General features: G+C 36.7%; 1 protein-coding gene across 20 annotated transcripts; it reads right to left on the reverse strand.

Annotated features, from left to right (window-relative positions):
* Window positions 1–294: 294 nt before the first annotated feature.
* LOC306872682 (oxysterol-binding protein 1-like) lies at window positions 295–19,749 on the reverse strand. 20 transcript variants are annotated; one of them, XM_079421391.1, is made up of 20 exons: window positions 19,669–19,715; window positions 18,592–18,762; window positions 14,842–15,053; window positions 14,585–14,741; window positions 12,271–12,382; window positions 11,948–12,146; window positions 10,768–10,882; window positions 10,537–10,600; window positions 9,850–10,017; window positions 9,520–9,765; window positions 9,313–9,433; window positions 8,524–8,627; window positions 8,129–8,224; window positions 7,779–7,966; window positions 6,415–6,644; window positions 6,249–6,287; window positions 5,327–5,374; window positions 5,192–5,230; window positions 4,692–4,730; window positions 295–2,988 (listed from the first exon to the last, which is right to left on the reverse strand). In XM_079421391.1, exons 2-20 carry the CDS (start codon window positions 18,723–18,725, stop codon window positions 2,846–2,848), a joined length of 2,454 nt encoding a protein of 817 aa, XP_079277517.1. In that variant the 5' UTR covers window positions 18,726–18,762; window positions 19,669–19,715; the 3' UTR covers window positions 295–2,845. The 20 variants fall into 20 exon arrangements, with proteins under 20 accessions (XP_079277517.1, XP_079277531.1, XP_079277528.1 ...); XM_079421405.1 differs by lacking the exon at window positions 5,192–5,230 and having other exon boundaries at window positions 19,669–19,749; XM_079421402.1 differs by lacking the exon at window positions 6,249–6,287 and having other exon boundaries at window positions 6,394–6,644; window positions 19,669–19,745.
* Between the last annotated feature and the right edge of the window lie 973 nt (window positions 19,750–20,722).

Below are 20,722 nucleotides of genomic sequence, written 5' to 3' on the forward strand. Positions count from 1 at the left end.
TTCTTAGGGTGCAATTTTCTCCAATATCTGGCGATATTTATCCATTGAAAAATTTTGGAGCAGAACAACTAGGGGAAAAAAATCAGGTCTGGAAATCTCATTGGAAGCCTGCTTCAGCTTCATAACTTCAGGAGGAAAAAAAAAAAACATTCTTGTAAAAAGGGTGGCGGTCCTCCAAAGCAAAAGACGGGAAACCGAAACTTACTGTTTATCAACTGCATTTCAGCCGTAATCTCTAAGAACATTGACTTGCAAAATATGTAAAGGGGAAAATTGATAATGACAGGCATGACAGACTGTTGTTTGTTTGATCATTTCCTTTTCAAACCAGCTTTTATTACACCATCATCTGCACCATGACGACAGTCAAGAGCAATTCCGTAACACAATGATCAGAGGCCAAGAGAGGGACAACACCAACAGGACAAACAAAAAGAAGAATGACAACCAGCGGTAGGGAGGAAAACTTGAGGAATGACAGACAAAGGAAAGAAATCAATGAAGAAAGAGTTGTACAAAGAAAACAGAATCTGCAGTTATTACAAACAGCAGTAAAACTGTGAATTCACATTGAAACTGCTGTTTTAACGGAACAGGAGGATGACGGGATAGATATACACACACATATAAAATTTCCATTAGTCTGAATCCATTCGAGGACAATGAGCAAACGTTTTGTCTTTGATATGAAAACACGAATGCGTCATCGCTTCCCATATCAAACAGACAAAAAAAAAAAAAAATGATAAAAATCTAAATAATTGTGCTGAACCCTCAAACTACATCAAAATTACCATCATAATTATAACTCTAGCTGTCAGTGTCAGCATAAGAAGAATTGGTATTAATAGTATGAATATTTTACTTCATTATTTGATATATATATACACAAATATCCGCAATGTTTTTTGCATTGCTGCTTTTTCCCCCCACGCATGTGTTTAAGTACACTTGAAAATAAAATGCAATTTTTCTTTTTTGTTTCACTGGAATATACAACAAACCCCCCTCATGATCACACACACACACTGGTTTGAGACTCCCTCAACCTCATGTGCCCATTTGAACACACACACACACACTCGAGCGCCTCAGTTTGTGGACACCATCCTTCTCTTCACAGCTTTCCACGTGAGCAGGAGCGGACCATAATGCATCTGTGCCCAGGCTGAAGGGGAAACCTCAGCAAACGGGTATTTCCTTTGGTGTCACATCACAGCGACTTGTCAGTTTGAAACGCTGAAGCTAAACTCGAACAGTGCAGCTACATTGATGCTTTTATGTGGCTCTCCTGCTTAGAGCAGCACGATCGACACATGCTGTTCTGGAGGCTATAAACAAACACGCTCTGGACAACTGGTTAGTCATTTTAAGTGATTTTAGATTAGAATGATGCTGACATCCTCCTCATTCCAAGCAGAATGGATTGAGAGGACTGTACAGTTGTGATGGGATTTAAAGGTACAGTTCATGCAAAAATGAAAATGATACCATTGTTTACTCGCCCTCAGGTCATTCAAACCCACGTTGTTGATTTTTTTTTTAAATTCATCGGCTGAAAAAAGAAACAAAACAATGACTTAAAGGCATCATAGAAGTAATGCACACAAATTGTGTGTTGTATTTCAAGTAATGTGAAGAGACTGAAATTTACATTGTTATTCACTGAAAATCTTTTCTTCTGTTAAAGCTCTGACATTCATTTGGGAAGAAATTGTGTGGTTTGATGGCCATTGACTCCAAAATGCTATTGATTTTTGCATTTTATAATTGTCATGCCAGTTTGAACAAATATGGAAAACCTTGCATAAAACTAGGAGACTTGTAATATAGCATCACAAATCGCATAGACAACTTTCATGATACTTTAATGTTTTTGTTTTTTTCCTGGTTACAGGTTACAGGCTGTCCAGGTCCAAAAAGGACCAAAATAATGACTTAAAACCACTTGACTTGTTTGTTATATCTCAAGTAATTAATTGGCTTAATGTGAATGAAAAGATTGAAATTTATTGATAATCTTCCCATCTGCCAAAGCTCTGACATTTAATTTGATTAGAGTTTAAAAAATGGTGCAGTTTGACGGTTTTGTCTCAAAAAAAAAAAAATCATGTTGTAACTGGCGTTCCAATTGGCACTCAAACAATTGGCGAAATCCTCACAGAAAACTATTGTATAAATTCAGAAGGAACATAGCTCCTCAAATCACAGAGTACTTTAATGGTACTTTTATCGTGTTTTGTAGCGCTTGACACGTTGTGCACTAACATTAATGGAAAACATTAATGGAAAAAAGCTTGTATTGCAAAAGAAATAAGGCGGCGAGTAAGCAATGACAGATCTTTCATATTTGTGCAAACCATTCCTTTAAAATCCACAAACCAAGGCGAGCTCTTACACTTCATCTCTCACACAAACATGCTCAATGAAAAGAAAGAGCACTACAGCGCTTCTCTGAACTCACACACACACGCATGAGCAAACAGGCCTTCATATCCCCCAGATGTTTAAGGATGTGACGTCCACAGCTTGAGGAAGACATGTGGAGCAGGAAAGGATATGCTTTCCTAACGCTAGCATTTACTGAATCGTGAACCCTATACTTCAGTAAATCCGTGAACATGAGGAGAACAGAGAGACACACAGTGGATGGAGCGTTCCCAGACCATTTCGGTGTCCCTTACTGTCCACTGAGTAGAGCACGGCTGGTGAAAGAGAAAACGCGCATCTCAATACACTACGATATGGGGAAAAGAGAAGGGGCAGCTGACTGAGCTTTCGTTTGTTTGTTATCTTCCGGGAAATGGGACAGTGAGGGCATCGCGGGGCATGTGCGTGATTGGGATCAGAAGATATCCGGGCAGGAGTCCCAGTTGCCCTGCTCCTTGGCCTCCCAGTATCCTCCTCTGTAGATGTGCGTGGGCTCTCCTGTCATCGAGTCGACCTGCCGCTCGAACCACATGGGCGTGTAGTTCTCCTGGTGACCACCTGATCGAACAAAACAAAGACGTATATACAAAGCAAACAAACAGCAACTTAATTAGAGAACAGAACATATATGAGGGTGCTATAGTAACTCAATAGAGCCCTTTTCTACAAAGCTATTAGAAACTATTTCAAATACAGCCTGGAGCTTACAAAACTAACTCTGACTAAACTATTAAATCTATACTTAATCAGCTACAATCTCTGATTCAACACATCTGGCTTTCTAGATTCACACAACAGGCTGACAAACAGCAGCTAAGAGAGGCACATGGTCAACTCAGGAGGAAGAATAATAAAGTGAAAAAAGGACAAAAATATTGGAAAATTTTAGAGGTGGGCGGCATGACCAGCATTTTATATCACAGTCCAAGATACAACTTTATATTACAGTAATGGCAGTATGTATAACAGTGCAGTTTTTTGTAATATAATATAGTAATATAATATATCATTCTCATTTCTGCACAAGCCCATGAATAAAATACTTGAAACATGAAACATGCTTTAACACATGTGAATATGGACTTGAAAAATAAATATAGACATAAAAACCTATTTTGCATGTAATATTTGCATATAACTTATTTCACATTAACTGAATTGTCTAGAATACGGTGTATTTATTTGGATTCTAGAATGGTTTATAATTGGGATAAAAAGCAATATGCCATTCCAAAAATAGTCTATATATATTCTATATTAAATTCATGTAGTCCATCTTGTCTATATATTAAATATTGATAATTTTCTTTTACAGTGACCTTGTTACACATGTGTACTTAGTATATTAATAACAATAAATTATTCATAATTACATGCAATATTAAACCAAACTCTCATCCTAACCCTAACCATATAATAAATACATGCAGTTAATTCATATAACTTGCTACTTTAATGTATAATTATACTGTAACAAGGTCCTAGCTAGAAAAAGGTCAAACCTAAATATTATGAGCATAATTACATAAGTACATAACATTACCGTCTAACTCAAATATACATATTTTTAAATTTTAATTATATATTTGACTAATATTTAATATTTTATTTTATGAGCTGAAGCATTGTACATTTATATATTTATTTTAAAATATTAAATAATATTTTATTAAAGCAAAGGTATGCACATATTGGAAAAATACTACATGTTCACACTGGATGTGAGTGGCATGACATGTCAATTAAACTGTTAAACTACAGTATTCTGCTTGATCATACCGCCTAGCTCTATCGGATGTGAGCAATGGGGGGCTGGAATGGTTTTGGGTGGATGTTACTTGCTTTTGACTGGAGCTCCATAAGGACCCTCCACTAGAGCGACACAGAGCAGATAACGAGACAGTGAGGGTCTCATTCATCAGCTCAAAAATGCACAAAGTTTAACCCCACAATTGTCATTTTATAATGTGTATGTGTGTGAAAGCACAGTCACTGTATAACATGACACGTATGTGAAAGTGTATGATAGTGTGCAGTTTTCTGTGATAATCAATGCATAAGCTGTATGTGTTTGCGATAGTTAAGAGAGTCATAACATGAATTGTGGATCTTGTGCTGTTAAGCAAAAAAAGTATAAATGTTGTTGTATAATGTGACCCCATTAAGCTGTAAAAATGTAGCTCTTATTCTACAAATACATAATTCCACTTCATTAGGAACACTGGTTTTGTATGTGACGTGAGCGAGTGTGTGGTACTTGCTTGAGTATGCCGGTGGGTGTGAGCCATGCAGTGTTTCAGCTGCAGAAGCACACAGATGAAGATGGAGGGAGGCAGGCAAAGAGAAGGGGAGTGAGAGAGATGTTAGCATGCATGGGAGGAGTGACCTGAAGAAAGTAAACACTAACTATGGTCTCTGTATACGATATTGTCTACACTCCTGCAGTTTATGCATTCACACTGCCCACTAGTGGAAGTAAAATACACACACTTCTAATTTAAAATGCATGAAGCAAGAATTAATTCAAACAAGAACCAAGTCTAATAATCTGCTCGTTTCTATTGAAGTGTTTTCACAACTGAATCTCCTCGAAAATGTAATCTAAGATAGTTCATATGGACTCTAGTATGGTTTAGAATTGCTGTATTCTTGATGTAATGGCAATTACAACAATATTAATGATGTGAGTGCAGCAAAATACAATCAGAAAATGACTAAACTAAACTACACAGCTATAGTCTGTGTTGATTCTGCTACTTGCTTGATAGTGAAAGATCGGAGGAAATTTCATCTGTGTCAGCTGATGGAGGGACAGACAGATGGAAAGTGAAGATGATTAGACGATAAATGTGTGAGAGACAGAGTGATTAGGAGAGAGGGATGGGATGGTACTTGCTTTTGTAAGTGGTCTCAGAGGGCTCACTGGCAATCTCGACTTCTTCAGCTGATCAGAGTTGAGAGACGAGCAGACAAAAATTAAAAAGGGGGATGCAAATTAAGACAAAAACAAAAAAAGAAAGAATACAATGAGTGAATGGCATAATGGAGGTGGGGAAAGTGATCCTGGCTATTAAAGGGAAAGTTCACCCTAAAATAAAAATCATGTCATATTTTGTTCTAAACCTCAATACGACTCTTTCTTGCATATACGTGGATCATAAACGCACCAAAGTATTTCAAAACTGGTGTACTACTACTTTTATGGTACTTGTTTGTGATTTTGGAGTCAGTTTTATTAGCATCATCTAAAACTATTAAACATGTATATTCATTGAAACTGAATGTTAACTGAAATAAAACAAAACAAAACTTAACTTACATTTCAGTTAGTTGTCAAGGCAACATTTCTAATTTTTGTTTAGTGAAGTACTAAAATACAAAAAAAAAAAAAAACTGACTTAATTTTTTTTTTTACAAAACAACAAAATTACAGAAACTTAAAAATAAAAATTGAAAGAGACTTCAATGGAACATACAAAAATAATAATAATTTAAATAAATAAACAAAAATACATGATATATTAGGGATATAAATATATGATATATTAGGGAAATTAAAATAACACTGCTTGAAGCTTTCAAGTTTTTAAGTCCCTTTCACTGATTTTGTGGAAACGCTTCACGCAAGAAAATTCATTGAGAAAGGTCCCACAGATTTGGAACAAAATGACAAAATGTTCATTTTTAGGTGAACTATTCTTTTAATGTCATGCAAATAAGCACTATTACAGTGTGCTTGTGTGTGTGAAATGGGAGAAAGTGCAGAAGACGACAATTAAAAAGAGAAAAGAAAAAGGAAGTAGAACAGGAGTACTTGCTTTTTAGAGGCGAGTCAGATATGGAGTCCTCAATGAGAGCTTGAGGGAAAGACAGAGACAGACATACGGGAGTGAACGAGAAACGCCGAGAAGGCGGAGGAAACGAGGAGAGACGAGCAGAATGACAAATAAAAGGACTCTTTACCCCCATCCGCTGGCTCCTTACCCTCTTCTGCAGGGTTGGTGGCGCGGTTGGCCTCTCGGTCCCTCTCTCGACGGGTGGTGCGCTGCTTCTCCTCCAGTCTTTGTTTCTCAGCGTTGGCCTCCTCCCAGCGGCCCTGCTCCATCAGACGCTGATCCGGCCGCCTCCTGCTATCCGTGGGAGCAACGCCCTCCTCCAGCTCGTTCAATGTCAACGCCAGGGTCGAGAAGTAGTACATGTTTTCAGCGCCTTCCCTACAAAGCACAGAGAGAGAAAGGGCAGGAAATTACGGAGAGATTGAGAAATTCCAGTCGAATTCACACTTGAGAACCACAACATGATGTACCAGAGAACATTCACTAAATACTAAGCCACGGCTCCAACTACTCATGAATATTAACTAGGTAATGGCAATGGCTTTTTAACCTTCCTTGGAAGTCTGGTCATGTATTCTAATCAACATTTAGTAATTAAAGGAATATTCAATATTTAGTACAAGTTAAACTGACAGCATTTGTGACAATGTTTATAACCATAAAAAATTATTTTGAGTCGTGCCTTGTTCACATAAAAAAAAGAATCTAGGTTACAGTGAGACACTGAGACAATGTGTGAAATGCGAACCTGGACCACAAAACCAGTCATAAGGGGCAACTTTTTCGAAATTGAGATTAATATATCATCTGAAAGCTGAATAAATAAGCTTTGCATTGATGTATGGTTTGTTAGGATAGGATAATATTTGGCTGAGATACAACTATTTGAATATCTAGAATCTGAGGGTGCAAAAAAAATAAGTTATATAATAAATAATATAATAAATTAAGTTTTTAGCAATGCATATTACTAATCAAAAATGAAGTTTTGATATATTCACAGTAGGAAATTGACAAAATATATCTTCATGGAAATGATCTTTACTTAATGTCCTAATGATTTTTTGCATAAAAGAAAAATCTATAATTTTGACCCATACTATGTATTGTTGGCTATTGCTACAAATATACCCCAGCGACTTAAGACTGGTTTTGTGCTCCAGGGTCACAAATGTGTGGGACCCATTATGGGAACCCTATAATTTTATAAAGCACTGTTTCCCCAGAAATTTGATAAAAGTATAAAATAAATAAATAAATGAGAGAACAATTGTAAAATTCTACTAATGATATTTAAGCTTGCTTTCAAACGTAAAATAGTGGACCTTTTATCTTGGCACAAAATTAAAAGGAGAACTCGAAACAGATTTATGATTGATTCTTATTACAAATCTGAGGGAAGATTTCAGAAGCTTGTGTAATTAAATATAATTTTGTAAAGAAAATGAGGAAGAAATGCTGTCGACTGAGCTTGAACTTGCGAAATATTGTAAACGTCAGGGACTATCTTACGGCAGCGGAGTCTTCCTCCACAGCTCTTTGGCTTTGAGCGTCTGATAAACTGTTTTCTGTCGCCCGTCAGCACCGTTTTCTCCCCCTCTGGTGCTCTGCATCACACGAGAGCATTCCATCTTCTCGTCCCACGTCCCAGACAGAACATAGTGCGCTTTTCCGTCTTTATCTGTCACCACCCCCGTGACCTGCAGAGAGAGGCGTTGCACAATAAGGAAGCGAAAGCAGACATAAATTACAGAACGGGCAAACAGAACATGAAAAGCTGCAAAGGGTGACGGATGAAAGGGGAAAAACTGACACGTCTGCATTCTGGGAGAAAGAAGTCAGTGGAACAGCTGCTGACTCACCTTTCTGGCCACATCTCGGGAGAAGTAGCTGTATGGGGCGAATTTGAGATGACAGCGGTCGCCTGTTCTGTGATTCACAACGTCGATTTCTCCTGACTGAATTCAGAGAGAAAGAGAGAGAGACACACAAATATCACTTATGAATAAAATGAAATGCCACACTATAGATATTGCAATTTAAGGGCTACTTTTGTATAATGTAATTTGCAAAACCAGGAAAAATACATAATTTAAACGACATGTACCAAAAATTGCTGACACTATTTAGAAAATAACAATTAAAAGAGAAATGACTGTAGCATTATCCACTGACAAGTCCATCAGTTCATTTTATATCAGACACACTGATGCAGATCATATGAAAATGTGTCTAAATAAGTAGCGTGTATTCTGACCTGATCTATCCAGAGTTTCCCGACAATAATATTGTGCACTGTGGTTGTGACTTTCTTCCAGGTGTAGTGATTGTTACTCTTCTCAAAGACACAATGAATAGAACCTGGAGCAAACAAACAAGCAACTCAAAATAAGCTTGAAAACTCTTGCTTGAAAACATAAATGTAAGCATATGACATTCAAATATCCATTTTTTTAATAAGAACAAAATACTAATATATTAAAGCAGAGATCCCAAACAATTTACTTTAAATGCCCCCAGAGATTTTAATTTAATAATTTAACAACACAAAGTTCTCTGATGTTGATTAATAGTTACATGGCATCAGGAAAACAAATATTTATTTGTATTTAATATCTAATATTTTTTGTGTTTTGAATTGAAAGTTTTTATTTTCAAATAATGTATACATTTAAATTTTACATTTTTATGATTTAATTCATTATCAGCCTTTTATCGAATCACAAAACCTAGTTTGGGAAGCCAATTAAAAATGTCCAAATGTTGTTGCATTAAATAAAACATCAAATCATATGGTATCTATTTTAAATACAGCACTGGCACACTCTTCAGGCAAAACATTTAGTTAATGTAAGTGTCCAAAAACCTTTTTTTTTTATTCCACTCGACATTGTTTCTAATGGGATTTTTTGCGTTACACTTCCTGTTTTATATGTTTGTTTTTAAGAAAAGGAACTAATGAGAAAACCTCTTCCCTGAATGAAAGCTGCATGTTCTTTTAAAACTTGAACATTGTGATAAGGCTCAAAATGGGATAAATATTTACCCAGGGGCATGATGGAGAGATATTTTCCCCTGAACTTGCTGGCCAGGGCGATCTCCTGTCTCAGGGTCCAGCCTCGCTCGGAGATCGCGTGATGGGCCGCAGCCGGAGGGTGATGGCTTACCTGAAGACAGAGACGGGAAGAAGAACGGATTAATATCAAACACAACTCGCCTCAATTCCTCTGTCTCAGGATAAACAAAGGCTCACCTGCTCACAGAGGGACCTGTAGCCGCTCTCCTGCACGCGGTCCAGCTCAAATGTCTCTCCCAGCAGAGGGTTGAAGGGCTTGCCCGTGCGGTGAACTGTAGTGGAGTAAGAGGAAACGGTGAAAGCTGCCACATAGCACATCTGCTCCAGAGAGCTCTGGCACTTGGCGCCCCGGTCCAGCAGCTCGTAGTACTCCAGATCCTCTGAGAGACGCTGCAGCATAGACAGGGGCTCGTTGAAGTTCACCTGTGAAAAGAAAGGATGCGTTGAAAGCAAATGCAATCAAATCTGGGCTGTTTTGCATTCTTATAAAGATACGGATAGACGTACAGGCATAGGGATTTTGGAGAGCTCTTTTCCGATACAGTTCTTCATGATGCTCCATAGATTGAGAGAGTAATTTGGTTTATCTGGGATTCGGGTCCGCCTCTTTCTCACAGGCACTACTTCCTGGGACTGTGGAGATTCGGAATTGGATGCCAGAGACTGCTCATCTAGCTGTGAAAGATTTAAAAAAAAAAAAAAAAAAAATGGTGTTTAAACATGGACTTCATTCGTCAATATGAATTTTTAGACAGCACATCGAATCGAATTTGGCTCGCATACAATGGTGATCAAATTTTTGGAGTAATTACGATTTTCAATGTTTTTGAAAGTCATCTCTTATGCTCATCAAGGGAGGCTACATTTATTTGCTCAAAAATATACAGTAAAAACAGCAATATTGTGAAATATCATCTATTTTAATCTATAGTAAAATGTAATTTATTGCTGTGATGCAAAGCTGAGTTTTCAGCATAAATACTCCAGTCTTCAGTGTCACATGATCCTTCAGAAATCATTCTAATATGCTGATTTGCTGCTCAAGAAATATTTAAAAATCATGTTTTTAAATTGTAATAATATTTCACAGCATTACTGTTTTTACTGTATTATTGAGCCTTGGTGAGCTTAAGAGACTTCTTTCAAAAACGTTAAAAATCATAATTATTCTGCCAGTGTACATAAACACCTTACCGACGTTGTCCCGTCATCCATTCCCAGCTCGCTACTGATTCCGCTGACATTGCTGCCGGATCTCCTGAGAGAAATGGAAAGAGCGTATGAGAGAGCCAGAGAGTGAGAGATAGGAGGAAGGGGAAGGGAAGGCAGAGGACACGCACACTTAGGTCCAGTAACACTCATATCAGAAGAGAGTTAAGGGACAGAGAGGGATGTGATGACAGGAGCGAGGCAGTAAATACAGACCTGTGATATTTGGGGTCTGCTGGTACAGTGATAAACTCTTGAATGTCCTCGCATGCATCGAAGAATTCATTCTCCTCATCCTCATCACTGACGTCGCCCTTTCCTGGAACTGGGCCTACAGGACAAAGAAAGAAGGAAGTATAAAATATATACAGGAAATCAGCATGTCGTATCCAAATGTATGGGAAGAGTTTTTAAACACAGAAATTAGTTAGAACGATCAATATTCACAAGGAATTGGCTGACAATTAAAAAAATAAGGAATACTTTGAATATTGCAAATGTTTCACGGCAATTTTTTAATTGGCTGATATGTTTATTAAAGAATAAAAAGTATTTTTATCAGTTCAAACTAAATTTCAATTGATTCAAAAATCTGATTTAATGACTAATTTGCATTACCAAAACTTTTTTTTAAAAACAATTTAATTATTAAAATGTTGTGAAATACACTACCATATTGTATCAAATTGATACTTTTTGAAAGAAATTAATACTTTTATTAAGCAAGCATGCATTATATTGATCAAAAGTGTCAGTAAAGACATGTATAATGTTAAATCGTTCTTTTACACTTTTTATTCATCAAAAAATCCTGAAAAATGTCTCACAAAAAGCAGCACAATTAATAATAATTGTTTCTTAAGCAGCAAATCAGCTTCAGGATCATGTGACCCTAAAGACCAGAGTAATGACGCTGAAAATTCAGCTTTGCATCACAGGAATAAATTACATTTAGCAATATAGTAACATAGAAAACATTTATTTTACATTGTAATAATATTTTACAATATTACTGTTTTTACTACATTTTTGATCAAATAAATGCAGCCTTGATGAGCAGAAGAGACTTAGAAACATTCAACACCAATCTTCCAAATGGTTGTGTGTATTTAGATACATATTGATGTTTATTACAATGTAGTTCTATAGTTGTACAACAAAATGAAAAAGATTAAATCTTATTCCCCATTGCCTTTATTTAGTAAAAATTGTGTGCTGTAATTAAAAACCATTTTGACAGATTCATTCAAAAGGTTTTGCTTAGAAAAGTCATACCACTAGTTGTCTTTTCATTATTGTGTGCAACTACTGAAGACAATGCATTAGAGATCTGTTTATATATTAGTCTCTATATAATTTTGCAGCACTCAGTCTTTCTGTGCCAGTCGTACTTTACCTTTGCTGTCTATGGCCGGGTTGCTCTGGGATGCAGGCAGTACAGTCGCTCCTCTGAAGGCTCTCTCCAGATGGTTGTGTTGTTTGGCGAGCTGCTCCAGTGTCTCCTCCAGTCGCACTCTCTGCTCTCTCTCGGCCTGCAGGGCTTTCTGCCAGCGCTTACTGTGAGCCTGAGCCAACGCCAGGAAGTCCCGGCAGGCCTGGGTATCAGATTATTAAAGAATCGTTAACAATACGTTTAACTGTGGTTTCTGTGTGCTAAACAGACATCCACAAGTGAATGAGGCAGTGAGTTGCTTTTTCTCTAAAGCACTGTGGTCTTACGTTGATCATGGCATTGGAAGTGATGCGGAAGAGAGTGGATCGCTCCGTCACCTGCCGGATTTTTTCACTCGTCTCTCCTCCCAGCCGAACTCCCTCCAGCTCAGACAAGGACCTGAAGGAAAGCATAAGAAACGACTTTATATGAGCAGAATCTGAGTGGAAAACCAAAGGATTTAGACACACATACGTTTTCTTGAATATGACTATTTTCCACATTTAAAAATAACAGTCAAGTCTTAAAAACTATGAAAGAAAGTGTGTGTGTGTAGATAGATAGATAGACAGACAGACAGAGTTATAGTGAACTAAAACTATAGAAACAAAAATACATTGTTAACTGAAATAATGCTAAAAATAAAATAAAATATAGATATTAGATTAAAAAAACAAAACAAAAAACAGTAAATAAATATTTAAACTAGAAATGTTGCCTTGGCAGATAACTGAAAAAATTACTAAAACTAAACCTGAAATAAAATAAATAGCTAAATAGAAATAAAAAAACTAAAAATGACAAAAGAACAAGAAAATTACTAAAACATAATTAAAACTAAATCAAAATATTAACAACATAATGTATAAATATAATTATTTTAATAGATTTTAATAGCATAATCATAATTTGTAAATAATATATAAACATTAAAATAAAACAAAAATACATTGATAATTTATGACATAATAACTAATGCTATAAAAAAAAGACACAGGTGCAATCTAAAAAAAATTGAATATTGTGAAAAAGGTCATTTTATTTGTAACTTATTTCAAAAAGTGAAACTTTCATATATTCTAGATTCATTACATGTAAAGTAAAACATTTCAAATGTTTTTTTTTTTTTGTTATAATTTTGATGATTAGAGCTTACAGCTCATGAAAGTCAAAAATCAGTATCTCAAAATATTAGAATATTTACATTTGAGTTTCAATAAATGACCATCTCTACAGTTTAAATTCAGGATCTCTCTTGTTCTTTGAAACCACAATAATGGAGAAGACTGCTGACTTGGCAATGGCCCAGAAGACAATCATTGACACCTTCCACAAAGAGGGTAAGTCACGGAAGGTCATTACTGAAAGGGGTGGCTGTTCACAGAGTGCTGTATCAAAGCATATTAAATGCAAAGTTGACTGGAAGGAGGAAATTGGGTAGGAAAAGGTGCACAAGCAACAGGGATGACCGCAAGCTTGAGAATACTGTCAAGCAAAGCTGATTCAAACACTTGTGAGAGCTTCACAAGGAGTGGACTGAAGCTGGAGTCAGTGCATCAAGAGTCACCACGCTCAGACGTCTTCAGGAAAAGGCCACTTCTTCTACCAAGCCACTTCTGAACCAGAGACAACGTCAGAAGCATCTGACCTGGGTTAAGGAGAAAAAGAATTGGACTGTTGCTCAGTGGTCCATAGTCCTCTTTTCAGATCAAATTAAATTTAGCATTTCATTTGGAAATCAAGGTCTGGAGTCTGGAGTAAGACTGGAGAGGCACAAAATCCAAGCTGCTTGAAGTCAGTGATGATTTGGGGTGCCGTGACGTCTGCTGGTGTTGGTCCATTGTGTTTTATCAAGTCTAGAGTCAATGCAGCCATCTACCAAGAGATTTTAGAGCACTTTATGCTTCCATCTGCTGACAAGCTTTATGGAGATGCTGATTTCCTTTTCCAGCAGGACTTTAGCACCTGCCTTCAGTGCCAAAACCACTTCCAAGTGGTTTGCTGACCATGATATCACTGTGCTTGATTGGCCAACATGCCTGGCCTGAACCCCATATGGAATCTATGGGATATTTTCAAGAGAAAGATGAGAAACAGTAGATCCAACAATACAGACGAGCTGAAGGCTCAATAGTGCCTCAGCAGAACCACAGGCTGATCGCTTCCATGCCACACCTCACTGATGCTGGAATCTGTGCTAAAGGAGCCCCAACCAAGTATTAAGTGCATAAATCAAAATCAACATAGTTTAAAGAACTGGAAATTTTTTGTTTTGCAAATTCTTTTTTTTTTCTTATTGATCTTAGGAAATATTCAAATATTTTGAGCTATAAGCTCAAATCATCAAAATTAAAACAAACAAAAAAAAACTTTTGAAATGTTTTACTTTACATGTAATGAATCTAGAATATATGAACGTTTAACTTTTTGAAATAAGTTACAAAAAAATAACTTTCACAATATTATATTTTTTTGAGATGCACCTGTATATTCATATTATATAAATAATATAATAAATAAATTTCAAGCAAAAGTTATTAATGTCATGAGAGCCATAACTTTAGTCAAGTGTGTCCAATCTGTTAGAGAAGGCAGACTGACCGCTGAAGTGCAGAGCCGTGTTTGGCGATGAGATCGTTGCAGGTGCTCAAATCCTCCACCTTGCTGCCCAGTGTCCGGAGGGTGGACTGCACCTCTGAGTTGCGTGAGCCTGCGCCCTGACCTGCCGCAGGAGGAGTGGAGTCGTCCCCGGAGTCATCTGCAGAAAAAAAAAAAAAAAGAGGAAAGAAAACTGTGAAACAGAAACCCCAAAGTGTGCATTTTTGTGCTATTCTCAAGTGGTTTCCTTTCCAACTGACCTGACTCTTGAGCCTGCATGCGGAAAGCTTTGGCTTTGGCCAGCTCCAGTGCTGTGATCCACCGCTGCCGTTCCACCTCTGAGCTGGCCTTCAGGTGATACGTCTGCGTGCCGCCATTAGAGATGACGAAATTGCATGAGTCCTCCACCGTGATATTGGCTGTGGCCAGGTTTATGGTCCCCCGACATGTGTGACCCATCTCAGCCTGGGTCCTAGAAGAGCAAAGGGGATAGAGATAAGAGGATGCGTTTAAGATAAAACCCTTTTCTTAGTCATAGTTATATCCTCTTTTAGATTTAAACTGTTTATCATCGCTAAACTGGTGGACAGAACAAGACGTAATGTGTTTCAGACTTAGTCAAAGTCTGGTTCTGTGAAGCTAGAGGAGCATTCATGAGGCTCTCTTTAAACTCTGAGAGTTAAAAACTTGAACAAAAGCCCCCCGACAGCGGTTTTCTGGCATCTAATGCAATATTCATGAATTAGCACTGAAAGCCAAGCATTCGAGAAATGCCTTCAGGTAGAGTTTCTTTCACTCTTGAGCATTTATGTGACAGAAGATACGACGTGTTACTGCTACTATCATAGTATCTGGTATCAGATTGGAAAAGAGCCTCATGTTTACGATCTTAGCAGATACTCAGAAAATTATTTACCTCAATGAACATTTTTGAGCCACCAATCAAACCAACCATCTCCAAGACAAATAAGTAAAATGAACAGTAAACAATATAAGGCTACACACTGCAATACTTTGAATGCATACAAAATGTGACATATTAAAAACTTATTGCAAAATATTCAATAAACAATACATATTCATAGAGGCATGTTGTTGGAGAGTGTATGGGGAAGAAACATCATTCACAAACTTCATGAAAGCTGAAATCTGACTGATTTTTTAATACTCTGCAGGAAAAAAGACCAGTGTGGACGGGCTATGACAGGGCTGTCCAAACTCGGTCCTGGAGGGCCGGTGTCCTGCAGAGTTTAGCTCCAGCTTGCCTCAACACACCTGCATGGAAGCTTCTAGTATGCCTAGTAAGAGCTTGATTAGCTGCTTCAGGTGTGTTTAATTAGGGTTGAAGCTAAACTCTGCAGGACACTGGCCCTCCAGGACCGAGTTTGGACAGCCCTGGGCTATGACATGGCACAAGACCGATGCCAGGCGATTTAACAGAGGCACAACAGTCCTGAGCCTGTAACCCGTGAAATCTCTTACTCGCCCTCTACATTTCCTGATGAACCTTTCACACACACAATGAGAGCGATGAGAAACCACTGAGGTCTGCCTGCAGGAGCAAAGGAAGTGCTGAAATCAAGCCTTAAGTCGAGCGTGTGATCCTCCTGAACAGAGATGACCTGTTAATACGGTCACGTGACCCAAACTCGCTCAGCCAATCATGTGGAGGTGGACAAGACAATGTGCACTTGTGTCTTTTATTTACACTGTAATGCTACGGTGAGGTTTGCCACACCCTGATTACGATTACAGGATTTGGATTTTTTAAAATAATTTCCATAGAGCAATCACAAAGAACAATTTCTAGCGGATAACTATATTTTTTTTAGAGCGGAGCATTGCTATATAATATCTTCACAATAGAAATCACTCACTTTAATCACCTTAAAACTAAATCATCATGGTAATTGCATTACACAGAATGACTGGGACTTTTCCATTGTATTTTGATAGTTTTGAAGTTATTCTGTGCAAATCTTTTAAATTTGATCACATCACACAACAAATGCATTGCACTACATCAAACTCTACATGCAATGCACTGGGCTTCTTAGACAAGCATCTGTTATACTGATATCTCAGTTTCAACTTAAATTTAGCATTTCGAAGTTGAATATTTAACAGACTGTATAATAAACACTTAATAAAGTCTTTTCTAAAGTATGCCATATGCTCCTTAACTTAAGCAGACAATCCATCCTCTACGTAATTGGCCTAATATTTGAGATTTATCAGGAGTTACTGCATTAAAATTTAATGCAAAGCCAAATTTGATCAGAATTTTGTGTTTTAATTCAGATAAAAGAAGCCTCTTATTCTCGCCAAGGTCAGAAATACAGTAATACTGCAAAATATTATTGCAATTTAAAACAACTACTGTAATATATTGTAAAATGTAATTTATTCCTGTGATGCAAAGCTAATTCTCAGTATCATTACTTCAGCCTTCAGTGTCACATGATCCTTCAAAAAACATTTCTAATTATGATCATTGTTGAAAACAGTTGTGCTGCTTCTTGTTTTTGTGAAAACTGTGATACAATTCTCTGATTAATTGAAAGTTCAGAATAACAGCAATATAAAGGTCTTTGCTGAATAAAAGCCATCACCTTACCGTCCCCAGACATTGGTGGTGTATGCATTCACAAAGTGCCAGTAAGCTTTGTCAAATGTTAGATTATCAAATAATAATTGACTGTATATCTTTCACTGCAATAAAAATCAGCAATTTGTGAACTCTTTTGGAAATGGGAAGTTTCAATGCCACAAAATTTGGTCATTTTAATCATGACTTAAACTTTTTTTATTTGCTTTGGTGCGGCATCAACACAATATTTATTTAATGATGTTTACATTTCATTTCCGTATTCAAGAAACAATTACAACAGAAGCAAAGTAGTCATAAATAAAGCAAATACTCTCACTAGGCAACTGCTGAGGCGTTGGACCTTGTTATTTTATTGTATATTTAAACATCAGATGACGAGGGTGGATTTTAAAGAATGTGTTATCCTCTCATCTTAAACTGTTGAGCAAACAGTGAGGATCGCAGGAGCAAACATACACATGCAGGCGCTCCTGCGCACTCTCACATGCAGTATTAATAATTGACAGAGCCCAATGACATGAATGTGGCTTCACCACCAGATCAACTCCCACTCAAATCTAATTACGTAAAATGGCATCATCTTTCAGACCGACGAACACAAGGTGTTGAGTTTTTTTTTCGCCCAGTTAGGGTTATCATCATTACATCACTAAAACAATTTTTATTAATTGAAATAAAGCTGAAATAATATAAAATATGAATATTAGATTAAAACTTTAACTTATTTCAGTTAGCGGTCAAAGCAACATTTCAATTTTTCATTTAATGTACGTTGATTCACTAAAGTTACTGACTGAAAATTAATTAAATAAAAACTAAAACTGAAAATTAAACCTAAATAGTGGTATTTAAAAATAAGTACAAGAGCTAATAAAAAATTAACATTACAAAAAAAAATTAACTAGCAATATTTAAAAACAAAAAACTAAAAGTAATATTTTTTTTAAGTAATAAATTTTTTTATTACATTTAAAATTAAATCTAAAGAAAAAAAGCTCATTTAAAATACTATTAAAAAGCTATAATAGTATACTGGTCCATCCAGTCCAATGGTTTGAAGGAAGTCGTATGATTTGAGACAGCATCAGTAAAGCACAAACCATATAGGAAAGCTTATATGCATAAGTTTGAGGGGTTTGTATGAGTAAAAGCAAAAGTGCTGCTTGCCGTACCAAGAATATCAAGATATTTCACCATCTAAAGCTTTGCACCTTATCAGATTTTGGTGAAAGGCCAAAGAACACTTGACAGCATCACAAAGGGTTCATTAGGACATCAGACGTTCCTATCAACCTTCGGGAGACCTGTTGTCTGACAGAAAACAATACCTTACAACATTTTTTTTTTTTTTCAACATTCGTAGAGGTCGATAACCAATAAAAACGCACCACAAACTCACCTGTAGTAAGACAGCAAGCCATTGCTCAGGACGAACCATCGCCTTTGGTATCCCTTGATGTAATTAGTCCATTTGAAGAGCCAGCCTTTATAGGTGTCCCCAGGGGCCGGGGTGGGCGCTTTGGGCTCCGACATCACGACAGCCCGTGGCTTCACAGTGTCTGACGGGGGTCTGGGTGAACACAAAGGGTTAAACAGTTAGTTGACACCTTTACCTGAGTGATTCACACACTGATATGCCATGGCACATGAACTGTTTACATACACAACCAAGCTGTGTTGTTCCCCACCTAGACAGCATTTGATGGGTTGTGTGAAGGTTGACAGCACACTAGGTTTTGAAACACAACCCAAATCTTCCATATACAGCCTGAAACGTGTTATACTATTATGTCAATGGGCTCGTTTCGCCTACGTGTCACTCTCTGAACCCACTACTTGACATTTACAGACACGAATTAAAATAAAACTCTTTGAACAGCAGCGTTTATGACCGCAATAAATGAAAACCAACACATCTCGGTCTATTTTAAACTTTGTTTAGATCAATGAGGCCTGTATGTATGTACGAGTCATTCACACACAACTACGAGTCCAAACGACGCTAAAATGACCAAGTTTACTCATAACGCCTTGACATACTATATAAACACTCTTAATTTTTTATTAAAAATCCTGTTCGCTTATACGCATGTGCATAAACGTAAAATGACTTTGACGGCTAATTCAGCTAACGGCTAATAAAACTGACGCGCTATCGCGTAAAAGTCCAAAACACCGATATATCTGTACGTTAAATACAACACTTACGCGATGACAAATCAACTGTAAGCCTCTCAAATGCGCGTTTATCCTCTAAAAGCCCTTCAATAATATCAGCGTGCGGGGAAATGTGTGTTAAACTGAAGCTAACTAGCCTGTGCTAACCTTCAAGCACAGAAATCCCGTCAATTCGTGCATAACATCAGATGAAACCTCGGGGAAATTACACAAAGCAGCCTAACAAGACGTGGAAATCTGAAATCCCCAGTGTCGAGATGATTTAACAAGTGTGTTGTGGGAGCTGGCCAGCTCTTACCTGATCTCTCAATGATCTCCTCTGAAGAAGGAAGTCAGTGACATGAGATCACAGGAGCGAGTTACTCCACGCAACTCGCATAAAAGTCACATTATTGCACATTTCCTCCTTCACACAAAACAGACACCGTCCTGATTCTGATCAGTGCATGTGCAAAATAATCAGACGTACTCGTTAATGACATTTTAGTCGAAATGGGTTTTGTTTAAGGATGTAAATGGGGTAAATATGGCAAAAGAATACATCAATAAAGCTGCCCGAGTTACAGTGATTTTACAAGAAGTCATTTAATTCATTGCAGGCATGCCATGCAACGTAGCATTACTTTTTAAAATATCTATTAAACCTCTTTAAATAACAACCAGTTCATTATCATTGTTAAACACAAACAACCCAAGCAGCAAACACTGAAAGAGAAAATAAATAAATATTTATATAAATAATACAATATAAAAACCGCTTACAAATCATCGAAATATGCAAAGGTTTGGCGGTTGATCGACATAATGTTATAATATTAATCAGCAGCATGTAAATTTGAGAGTTTAATTTAATACAATTTTCAAATATTATCAAAACTTGGAGCAAATCTACATTTGTGCAATCAAAATATCATTACACAAATAGCATTTTATTCATAAAAAATGTTATTTGCAACCAACGATTTATGCATTTTGTCCCAAAATCACAATAGAATAATAAGAATAAGAATAATACATTTGTAAAAAAGCTGTTAATTACATTAATTTAGTAACAAATAAAACAACCTTAAATTTCAGCATTATTCAGTTTTAGCCATTTTGTTTCGAATTGCTCATTGTAAATCAGTGCAAACTTATAAACAAATAAGTAAAAAACGAATAATTTATGATTAATTTTTAATAAAAGTGTAATTATCTGAGGGGTATTATTTTGTAATTTGTTAGAAAATGAAGAGTATGTCTTACACTGAATGTAAAATGCTACAGTAAAGTCCTGTTAACTGTTATTCCTGTAAGACACTTTATTCTATATATAGTAAAACAATAATAAAGTCGATTCTTCTTCTCTGGTG

Source organism: Barbus barbus (assembly GCF_936440315.1).
Source record: "Barbus barbus genome assembly, chromosome: 7".
Taxonomy (NCBI): Eukaryota; Metazoa; Chordata; class Actinopteri; order Cypriniformes; family Cyprinidae; genus Barbus; species Barbus barbus.